This window comes from Myiozetetes cayanensis, unplaced genomic scaffold, assembly GCF_022539395.1.
Source record: "Myiozetetes cayanensis isolate MyiCay16 unplaced genomic scaffold, myiCay2020 scf12, whole genome shotgun sequence".
Lineage (NCBI taxonomy): Eukaryota > Metazoa > Chordata > Aves > Passeriformes > Tyrannidae > Myiozetetes > Myiozetetes cayanensis.
In genome coordinates, this window is record NW_026086826.1 from 22,226,631 (window position 1) to 22,238,711 (window position 12,081).

Sequence of the window (12,081 nt, forward strand, 5' to 3'; positions counted from 1 at the left end):
CTGGTTCTGACATGAAACCTGGTGATGAGAAGGAGGTTTCTGAGTTATCGCACAGTGCTGGTGTTAAAGCCTGAAGTGGAACTCTGAATAGTTCCTGTCTCCTTGAGTGACAGGAATCACAGCAGCTCTTGAGGTAGACAAGAGGTGGCAGTTGTCATCAGGTGATGTCCCCCAGCGCTTACCAATGGTTTCTCCATTAGTTTCCCTGCCCTCTGGCACCCCAAGCTGTTGTCAGTCATGCTGGTCAGCAGCAGGAGGATCTGCCTGATGGTGACTGGGGCACGAGCAGGATTTGGAGGGCTATTCCTCTGGTCCAGGCTTTGTCACTGACCTGGGTCTTTCTTCCATGTCCAGGAGGACATGGACAGTCGCTGGTGCTGAGCTGTTGTACAGGAGTGCTGTGAAGCTGCCTGGGTGTTTGTGATCCAGTATAAGAGTAGCACCTTAGGAAGGCTTTGTATCACAGGAGGTTAGAAGCTTTTGAGGGGACTGAGGAGCATAATTCTTGTTTCTGTTGAAAGGTTATGGTTCATGTTGTCATATTATATGCCTTTAAAATAATGTTAATTTTAGAGTAATGTATAGCCTAAATAACTGATTGTTTTAATAATTAGCAGTTTATAAGAGTTTAATGAAAACTTCAAGCTATTATTGAAATGCTGGTTTTAAATGACTCTGAACAGAAAATCTTGAAATGTGCTAGCTCTTCTAAACTCTTCCTTGAGAATGCTGGTTACATTGCTACTATCTTTAAAATCACAAAGGATGTTTTTCTGTACTTTATAAAAATCTTTGTTTTCCCCTCTTATAATTTTATGCTCTTTGTTTCCTGGGGTGGAAAGAGGTTTTATATCGCTTTACTTCTTAATTAAATTAGAATGTGAAAATTGAACATGTGCTTAAAAAATGAAGTATTCAAAGATGAAAGAGTTGAATATGAAAATACTTTGGTACATCATATGCTACCATATGTAAAACAATAAACATACAGTTTCATAAATATGAAATAAGTCTTTTTAATAATCCAGTATCTTCCTTGGTTTTTAGATACATTTTTGCAGTTGCCTCAAAGCTTGACGCTAAGCTGACCCTCTCTTTAATATTAATGTACTCTGACTGTAATACTCTGTTCCTTTGCCTCTGATTAATGCTGTCTGTCAATTATTTACAGATCCAGTGGTACTGTGGAAGTTCCCGGAGGACTTTGGAGACCAGGTTGGAAACATGAGATTGAACTTTTTTTTATGATAGAATAATAATAAAAATGCTCTCTTATTCAGCTGTGGAGAGGCAGATGCTAATGATAAGAGGGAGGAAGTCTTCACCCAACTGGTGGCTTGGTGATTAGCTTGCCTTTGTGACAGGAATATGCAATAGCAGTTGTAGAGCATGGAATGTCATGCTAATTCTCTGTATCACCTTGTTTTTGATATGGAGTATTTTATCAGGTCATCCTGTTGGATGTGTTGGGTTTTTATCTGTTGTGGTATTAAAAATGTGGAAAATTTATCAATAAAACTTTGCCAAATGTTGATGTTATAAATTGTTGTCGCAAAACCCACCAGAACAAAAAAGTTAGAGCTGCCCATATATGCCCTTTTAATGTCATCCTGTAATCCTTTTCAGTGCAAGATTTTAGATATTTACTCAATAATGTTTTAGAGATACCCTCATTATTTTCTTGGGAAAAAAATAAATCCTCAGACCCTTATCAGAGACTGATCTTAAGTTCTGATTTTGAAAGCATGAAAATCTGATGTTCTATCTATAATTAATCCTCAAAGGATAGTTTATATATACAGGACTGATGGATTATTTCAGTGTTTGTAGTGACAACCAGCTATTAATTATTGTGTTGAGTTTTTACCCCATGACTATTTTATTAAAGTTAATAATATTAGACATTAATGAAATTAAATTTTATTATTTCAGCAACTTTTACATGAGTTTCTTACATTGAAATATCTTCATTTTCATAAAAGAAAATACAAAAAACCCACTAAAAAGAGTAAACATCTCAGTCATGATGTCTTCTTTTCCTCTTGTTTTTAGACTGATATGGAGTGAAACATATTCTTCATTGGTAATATCACCATAGTGGATGATCTGGCAGTGGTTTTGTACAGTAGATGCTGATAAATTGTTGATTTTTTTTTTAATCAATAATACAAGATTCTGTAATGACAGCTATAAGATGATTCATGATGAAAGGAATAAATATACAAACATAGAAGGTAGAATGTCTGGTTAGGGAATAGCATCAGTCAGAAACACGTGCAGCCTGTAAAACAGTGACAAATGAGCAAAGTGTGCTGTTGTATGTTCTTAACTAGGCATTCAGCAAGTTTTCATAATTATCCTGGCTGCAGAATGATCGTCTTCATTGTCATTTAAATCCTTTTTTTCTAGTTTGTTTTGTTCTCTTTCTTTTTTCCCAAGAACAACTTGATCTTTAGAAAAAAAAAAAAAGAAAAGAGAAATTATGTATGAAGAAAAATGGGAGCTTATTCAGCAAGTCGAAGGTTATTCAGAGAACAGCTGGTGTAGAGAAATGATTAGAAGATGAAGCCCACTGAAGACTGGAGGGGAATCATACAAAGATGCAATAGACATACCTAATCTATAAAAACCAGAGGCCTCAGGCAGCTCTCTGCCTTTGGGCTCTGAAAAACCTATGCCTGCTCATTGTGCCTCAGCCGTGTAGGGAATCTAGTGTTTCAGGTAAATTGCTTGTGCAAACAGTGTGTTTTAATCCTTCTCCTTGCAAGGGGAATTTTCCTACTAGAATCACTGCATTTGAACAGAATATGTAGCAGGTTCTACATCAAACCCCTGAGCCAAGTCATTGAGTGGAACCAGCAGAAGCCTTCTGTGTGTGTGTGTGTGTGCATGGGGAACCCAGTAGGTTTGGATTGGAGACCTGAGTATCTTCCAAATCTAATTTTTAAATTGTTAAAAGCCTAGAACTCACTAAAACTATCAAGGCTAATTTCCATGAAAGTTTGTGGGGAGAATGTTAAAAAGAAAAAAAAAAAAAAGGAAGAAGAAAGAAAGAAAAAGAGTATTCTCCATCCTATTTTGCAGTCATTTCTATTTTAAATGTAAAATGTGTGAGTTAGTTTTTGGATGTATCCCAAAGAATCATCTTTCCTAAAATTGAAGGGCTGTCTGTTTGCACAGTGATGTGATAACAGTGGGCAAAATATTTTCCTCTCTTCCTGAATTTTTCTACAGTTTATCATGTCACCTTTTTGTTGCTTTCATAATGCAAGGAAAACTTGTCTAAGCCATTTTGATATATTCCCCCTCTTTCTCACATTTACCCTCTAAGTATGACTGAACTTTCCAGTGCTCACTCATCCCTAATCCTCTCTGTTATTCTTGTCCCCTCCATTTTCTTTTATGTTGGTCAATATTCTTCCTTTGGTCTTTTTTTTTTCTTCAGTGTTGACTTTCCAAAATCATGTTTTGCAAAACATCCCATCTGTTGTGGGTGGGATGTAGAAACTACAGTTGATCAGGAGGAAGACAAGATTGGGGATTTGTCATAATCTCTTGCTCACACACAGTCCATCAAGTAAAGGAAATATTAAGGCGTGATTTTGGTACCACAAAAGAATTTGCAAGATTCATTGTTGATTTTCTTATCTGCCAAGGCTGCAGGGAAACCACTTATACCTGGTAATTCTTAGATGCCAGAATAGGAAGGAAAAGAGAAAAACACAGAGTGGGGAAAGAAGAAAAGGTAATGCTCCAAGGCAGGAAATGAAAAATACTTCTTTTTGCCAAGAGTATTTCAGAAAGTGGTTTTGCCTTTTTTTTTTTCTTTTAATTTTTTTATTTATTTTTTGATGGTGGGAGTAATTCCAATTTTAGAAACTCTCAAAACTATGAATGAAAAAATGAGCTTGTACTGGGTAGAATTCAAAATACAAAGAATCACACTATCATTTCAAAGAAGATCTTTATTAAAAACTAGCCCAAAAGGCAAAAGAATGTATCCATTTGAGACATCATAGAGTTACAATTTAGTGTTGTACTGGCATTAGTGGTATAAACATAAGCTTGAAAATGTTGAAGAAGTTCTGAATAAACTCAACACTGTAGAAAATATGTGAAGATTTCTGATTTGAGCATATATAGGTCTTCTGTGATTATCCTTACAAGCTTTAGATTTGGATGAAGAATGAGTTGTAGCCATTTAATTGACTATTTTTTTTGTTTAAAATGTATTTTGAATTTATATACCTAGAGGCCCTGTGTTAGAGTATGCTCAAAAATCCCTTGTGCTTAGCAAAATTCTTATGATAAAAGATGTGTGGTTTTTAATCTTGAAATTCCTATTTTGTTTATTCAGACTGGTAGAACTAGAGTTTAATTTCAGTCTTGCAAACTCGTTTTCAAACAGAAGTCTGTACAGAGAAAATATTAGTGCTATGATACCTGGAAAAAAAAATCCAGTTGTTTTTAAGAGGAAAGTATTTTTAAAGGCTTTTAGAAAAGCAGCCCAGATGAAAACAACACCTTGGCTTCCAAACCGAAATACTTCATAGCTGTTGACAAAGAAAATATGTATTTCTGCAGAAATTAATGTTGCCTGGCAGAATTCTGATCTGCTGATGCTGGCTTGTCTCCTCGTGGCAGTGGAGTCGGTAGGAAAGCCTTATTGATGTCAGATGTGTCCAGGTGCCTCCAGTATGGCTCTATTAGTAGCTGTTCTGCAAATAAAAACACTGACGCTCCCAGTGACCTCATTGGGTTGAAACATTCCTTGGCACAAGGAATAAGGAGAGCATGGTGCCGATAGCACCAGCAGAAGTTAGTGGCTGTGCAAGAGGCAGTGCTGCTTTCTGTGTTGTTTTAACCTTTGAAGCATGTGAAGTCTAACATTTCTTATGGGTTTAGTAATTGCATCTATATTGGATGTTATTTTTAGCTATGTAAGAATTCAGTAGCTTTTCAATCTCACCACTCGCTGGCGCAAAGTGACTTCTATTTCAGTAGGTCCCAGAGTATATGGTATACACTGAATAACTCTCATTCTTTGCCCTTCTAATCTCTTAAAAATTTCTGTCTTTAGCCTTCCACTTCTCTGCTGGTGAAAAACATCTCACCAGGAAGATGATACAAGGAGCTAGTACGGCAGGAGATGGTCTTACCAGAAACCACTTTAGAGTAATACGAAATGTGACAAGGGATTGTTCACTGAAGATGTGGGTTAAGAAAGAATTGAGGTTGTGTTAGATTGTTAATTGTGTTGCAGATTTCATCCTACCTTCTCTCACTTTCTGCATTCTAAGACAAGCAGTCAAAATCTGCTTTTTTACGTCAGGCTTTTCCCAAACCCTGCAGATGGCATCCCCTGTGAGGAATCTCTGCTGCCTTCTATGATGTTACTGTAACACCCTTTATGTTACTATTCCATATTTTATATAACATCTGCTTTCTGTTTTTAATGTATCACATTATGCAGAAGTCACCACTGAACTGTAATGACCCAACTACTGAAGTCTGATACTATATGTGTAAATCTACCTGATTCATGTGAAAATATTGGTATATATAAAAAAGTATAGATATACATGCATGTGTGTGAAATAATTTTAAAGGAAAAATCCTCCGAAGTACTAATATGTCAGTCTTCCCACAGCAAAGCACTAATTGCCCACTTTACTTTCAATGTATGTATTAACTACTGAAAGTTAAGCCTGGCTTAAATAAGCATCTGATTGGACACAAAGCATTCAGTTTCTTCCAGGATGAAATATTTAATTGCATGGATCATGGCAGCAATTACATAAATGAGGTCACAGTGAAAGAGATTATGTTCTTTTTTAAAAGCTTTAAATAATAGCGCCAGGTTGTTTTGTTTGTTTGCTTGTTTGTTTTTAAATATTCTCAAGAAGCAAGATAAAATCTGTTGCCTGGGTCAAAACAATGTGTGGAAGCCAGTAGTGAGGTTTTGTGTTCCTCTGTCCTCTCCTGAGGGAGCAGCAGGAGCCCAGGAGGTAGGAGACTGTTTACACTCCCTTCAAGGCTGCAGGCATGCTGTTAGGGGATGCATCTCACCGGCTTTCTGCGTGTGATGGCTTTGTTCTTGTATTCTGATGAGGCATTAAATGCGTGTTTCATATGTTTATGCTAACTAGATAGGTGCTTGCTTTGGTGTTTTCTTCTTTTCTTCTTTTTTTTTTTTTTTTCTTAATCAGTAAATCTTAAAAAGGGGGTTGGGAATTTGTTGCTTTTGTATTTAGAACTGTGATTAATATTTGGGTATATTGGTATGAGAAAGGAGGAGTCAGTCTAATGAGATGACAGATTTTCAATAGTATTTTTGTCTAAATGTAACACATTATTATTTAGTTTAGGGATATTTTGAAACTTGAATTTCTGTGTAACTTTAAGGAAAACAATAACCCAGCAGAGAAGATGGCAACTTCGTGCACTCCAAATGAGCTTTATCTGGTTAAGATAGTTTTCTGCCACTATGATTTTCTGACACTTTGTGTTTGAAAGACAGTGTTTTGATTGAAAAATACTGTGCTTTTTGTCTATGCAAATCACAACTGATAGACGATCAGCAGAAAAACAGTGAGAGGGGTATTATTTATAGTTCCTAACTGCACTGTGGGAACAGAAAGGATCTGTCCCATCCTGATAAATATTCTGTGAAATAACTGCCCACGTAGACGTGCTGGGAACACCCAGAGTCACTGAGACCCTTACAACACTTGGGATGTAAATAATGTTCTCAATATTTTTTTTAATTCATCCCAACAGAGACAGAATAAACCTCTGAGATGTTTATTTTTAAAATGATAAAAGCCCGATACAGAAAACTTGGAACTTTCCTGAAATTTTGTGGACAGGTGGTAACACGAAGTACACTTGTTCTCAGAATTGTGGGAGTTTTGTTTTATGGAGCTTTTAAGTTAAAAATGTTGAACTTGATCAGCATATGGTACTGGCTAGCTTCATCTCTACCAGCTCTTTTGTTATCTTGTTATTGTTACAGGTCTTAATGACAGTTGTAAGCCATAGTTCTGGATGCAGGGGTTAGTCCACCCTGGGGAGGAGAGGGAGAAACAGCAGTGTGGATTATGGAAATATGAATTGATCTAAAAAGCAGCTCTCTTGTAACAGAATGGGACTCAAAGAAAGACTGGGGAGAAGCTGGTGAAAAGGCGATGGAATATGATGTGAAAATGATCATTTGAATGCTTTTCTTTTCATTCCCAGCTGCTGTGTTCTGGTGAAAAGGCACGCATTTGTATATCTTAAGGCTGGGTGAAAAAGGGCCAGATGAATGGAATTACGTGTTAGATATGTTTTCATTTTGAGTCAGATAAATTATGTGCATTTTAATAGACTGTATGCATATGTTAGCCATTTTTTTAAATCATACAGCTGTGATATTGGGGGACTGCATTTTGTTGAAATAGTCTCTGTTTGCTCAAATAAGTACAGTATTAATATTTGACTGTCCTTCAGATATTCTGTATCAGCCTATCAAAAATAACTGTTACTGATTTGGCTCATTTCAAAGCCAAATCAGATTCCAACCTTCAGTAATGTGCCAAACCAAAGAAGAAAAAATTAACTGATGGCTGAAATAGTGATGACAATCATTTGGAACGTCTTCCAGAAAGACTGCCAAATTGTCATGTGTGATGTCGCTGTTGACTGACCTCAACTGCCCTCAGAATATTCCAGTCTAATGTCACCTAATTTCTTATTCTGTGATACCTTAGACTTTCTCATCTGCTTGCTAAGTACCCTCCATCCACCTGAGTCTTCGATTTGTTGCCTCTGTTTTACTTTCAGTGTTGCTTTTGTGTCTCAGGCTTCCTGCTGCATTTTGATGAATATCCTAATTAGTGCAGCCTCTTTTTATGTTAAGTACTGGATGTAGTATTCCTGAACTCTGGGTTTGGTTCTTGAATCTTCGTCTGGTTTTCTTGCTGATAGCTTTCTGTAGAACTGGGAGAGCATTTGAGGTACGTTGGTTCACCGTTACTGCTACAGGTATTTGAAATGTCACTTCAAATAATTTGATTACATTTTGTCAAATAAAATACTCTTTTACTTATTGCTTGTGTTGGGAAATAGTCTGGGGTCAAATGTCATAATCCAAGTATGATGAAATCAAGGAACCAGGCAAACAGTAAGACTTGATGGGACTGAGATCAGGAACAGAAGCAGCAGAGGACTTTGGGAGCAGCAAGAGCAAGGCAAAGGTGATTAGTGGGCTGCAGCTGGAGGGATCCAAACTGCGTGGTTTGGGATCTTGGACCAGGAGCAAGTGAAGGTGAAGCACTTCCAGGCAGGTGATCAGAAAGGGAAATACATTAATCCAACAGAATATAACTATTCCTGGTACTAATTACTTCTGTATAAGTTTTCAAAGCATTGTTGATTACTTGGCTGGTAGACTGTATTTCCTTCTTCCCTAGGCAAAGGTTTAGAGTTCCTGGGTTTGTGTGTTGGTTTCTGTCTGCAATCATTAATAAATATACTATCAGTAATAAAAGATCCAGATAGGAGAAATAACCTGTCTCTGGGGTTACAGTGCATGCTTATCTCTGTCCTTGATCCTTCAGTACACCAATGACCACTATTAGAGAAAACATACTGGGCCAGTGAAGACTCAGAGCACTGGTTCTTGAGTTTTAGACTGAAGTTGGGAAGAAGGAACACCTCTTTGAATTGATGGAGAAATCGTGCTCTCAGAACAGGATTTTTATTAATTTTTCAGGAAGTGTTGTGAATACTTGGGTTGGATTTATGAGTGTCTTCCCTGAGCATGGGTAGTTTCATTCTTTTGGATCGTGGTGAAGCAGCTGAAACCTTGGCTTGTAGCTGCTTGGGGCTTGTACTGCCTGGCTTGCTGGTGGAACCTGCCTCCCTCTCCTCTTAGCTATCCAGAGTCAGTGTTTGCTGTTATCAGAGGTTGAAGCTCAGCTGATTGACTTAGTGCTGAAGTGGCTGACTGATGCTCACATGCAGAAACACCAGCCAGAAATTGTTGCAGAGTAATCCTTGGCAATGAAGCCATTAGAAGCTTCAAGCAGGGAACTGGAAGGTCTGGACAGACTCATCTGTAGGCAAAGTGAATGTACATTGTGTATCTTTTTGGGAAAAATACACCCAACTGTATGTCCATTGCATTTTATTTTTGTGATAGTCATCTGTCTGCATTGGGTAACCCAGTTTATACATGTATGGTATATGTATATATGTATTGTATAACATATACAAGGGGTATGTTAACACTTTAAATTTATGCTTGTTTGCTTCTTTCCTTTCCCTCTTTGGCCCTGCAGTTGTTTCATCTTCCTTCTGTTTTTCAACATGGTTGATAATATCTGAATTTAGTACTGGGAAACTGTGCTGAACTTAAGAAATAACTGTTTCCTTTATAAATATATCACAAATACGATTTTATTTAAGAAATTATAATCCTAGGAGGTCCCTTAGAAGATAATTTCCTTTCTGAGTTCCTTTGCTTTCGTCTGTAGAGTCTTCTAATCCAAGAAACTCAGCCACTTCATGTAGCTGGTTTTGCTACCGTTTACAGCATGGTGTGGTTCCCCAATTTCCCCTGCTGCTGGCACAGCCGTGGGAGGTGGCAGCTGTCCCATAGGGCTGCACAGCTAGGGGTGGATGAGCCGAGGCAAGGGTTTAGCTTTTGGACTGTCTCTCCTTATTTATCTGCATAAATCACTCTCTACACCCAAAGTTGTTCCTTGACTTATATGTTACTTCATTTGTTAACTACTTCTGAGTTTCTGAAATGCCAGCAAAACCAGCATTTCATCATGGCATCTGCTGCACAACTGTTTTTGTGAAAGAATCAGTGGAAGGTTCTGATTCTGGAAGAGCATCAGCTGGTGTTATAAGACAGTTTCATTCCCCAGTCTGAGCAGGGCAGTTCTTTCATAGAAGCAATCTGCAGAGCTGGTGCTGACCTCTCTGAGTGCACTGGTACTGGGTGTACACTGGGCAGGTAAGTTGTTCAGTAGGCAAGAAGTGACATCCTACTAGTTACAGACACTTTGTTTCACCACTTGTCTTATAGGTAACTAATGCAGAACTTGTGGAGGAAAAAAAATATTTGGAATATATTTGAAACAAAATATGCTTGGAGTTGAATCTGAGATGTATCAAGTGTCATCAGGAGTAGAGTTTGTCATGCCTGAAATGTTCTGATATTTTTCAATATGATTCATTTTCATGAAAATGCGGGTATTCAGTATTTGTAGTGTTCTTTTACAGTTGATATTCCTTTTATAAAAATAATTTCTTGGTGACTGAAAAGAAAATCTTGCAAATAGGAGCCTTTTGACCTAAGTGTCAACTACGCTCTACTCATGATACTCTTTGTTACTGTTTTATAGACATTTCTGAGACTAAAATATTCACTTTAAAACAATATATTCAGTGGGTAGAGTTGGGTGTGTTACAAATAGGCTCATTTCTGTCCCTTGCTATCAGAATATTCCAGAGTGGAATGAAAAATCTCCCAGGTATAGCCAGTAAATATGAACCACTTTTAATTTGTGCATTATTTTATGGTGCTTATTTTTTCACCACTAGAGAAACGGCATCTGAACAGGATATGCAGGAGGTTCTCAGCATTGGTGCCAAAGATACATCTTAACTGCTGTTGTAAGCAGTGAGAAATCTGAAGAGTCTTGAGTGAAACAAATATTGCTGTTCCCTTAGCTATGCAGGATGACACGTGGATTTTAACCTGACCTTCAGAGACTTACATATTTGGACTTTAAAACTGATGTCTACCTTAACTCTAGTTAAGGCAACTTCTCTGTTGAATTTCAAGAAAGTGTTAGAGATGCTGTCGTTGAAAGTATTTATTAATAAAAAGCCATTTTCCCCCTACTGTGTGGTGATAGAAAATTGAGTGTCATACACTGATGCCTTTTTTTTTTGGTACAAAATGTGGAGTGGTAGAGCATATTTCCTGTTTTTCCCAACTTTCTGATGTTGCCTAGGGAGTAATTGTCTCCCTGACATGAGTCAGGGAAGTAAAGAGGAAACTATTTATTGCTGCATGGAATACCAAGATTTCATACATGCCAGAGCTTTGTGGTGAAGTATTATTTATCTTGGTTTTGTTTGTCATGCCAGTAAACGGGTAGATGGTAACCTTTCAATCTACCATTATTCTAATGAGAACTTCCTCTGGGAAGAAGAGCATTGTCAGTTTTTGTGGTTTTATTGTGAGTTCCAGGAAAGTTGAAGGGTTTTTTCCTCAAGCAGGAAAATTTACCTGTGTTGAACTTCATACTGTTTTAAATATTCTGCTCTTTGTAACTGAGCTTGTTATTTTACAGTTAACTTTGATTCCATGTATGCTATGCTGGATACAACTATGTCTGAAATAGGCTTTATTTTTATCTGGTTATATGATGAGATTCAGGAACAATTAGACAAATAGAGACTCCAACATTTGATAACTTAGTAATCTCTGAATTTTAAAACTTGCTCTGTGGTTGTTTAGGAAGCCTTATTCCTCAGTCTTGCAGGATTGTGAGATTAACCATGCCTCTTAAAGTACTTTTCTTCTTGCAAAGTGCCTTTCAGAGGTGCTCTAAAAGCAGTAAAATTTCATGTATACTGCCTGGGACACCAACCTTAGCCTGCTGTACAGGGCAAGAGCATTCTGTGGCGTGTCTGCAGTCAAAGTGTACCACACCGTGCTCATGTCACTATTCTGGTCTTTAATGGTTTATATTTATTTAATTTTTAAATTTTATTTATTTTGCTGTTTATTTTTGTCTATCTGTAACACACTGTTGGTTCTAGGTGATGTTGCAGCAGTCGTTTCTAAACTCAGTAACAGGGACAGCTGACCGTCAGGTCTCCACTGCCACCTCTGCAGTAGCTTCTTGTTTATGTGGTTTTGCTTCTCTAAGATCTCGAGATCATCCTGTTACCTTGTTGTTTAGAATCTTTCTGTCCTGCTACCTCATCTGTCTATGCCCTTAACTGTGCCCTTGTTGCTGTGTAGAGCACAAAGCAGCTAGACTAAGCTACTAACATCTTCAGCTGCCTGTCTGG

General features: G+C 37.5%; 1 protein-coding gene across 1 annotated transcript in view; it reads left to right on the plus strand.

Annotated features, from left to right (window-relative positions):
• Window positions 1–12,081, plus strand: part of DENND1B (DENN domain containing 1B) — a 153,673-nt gene that overhangs the window by 35,529 nt on the left and 106,063 nt on the right. Inside the window, exon 3 of the mRNA XM_050307110.1 lies at window positions 1,172–1,215. Coding sequence (XP_050163067.1) covers window positions 1,172–1,215 — 44 coding nt within the window. The remainder of the gene's footprint in view (window positions 1–1,171; window positions 1,216–12,081) is intronic.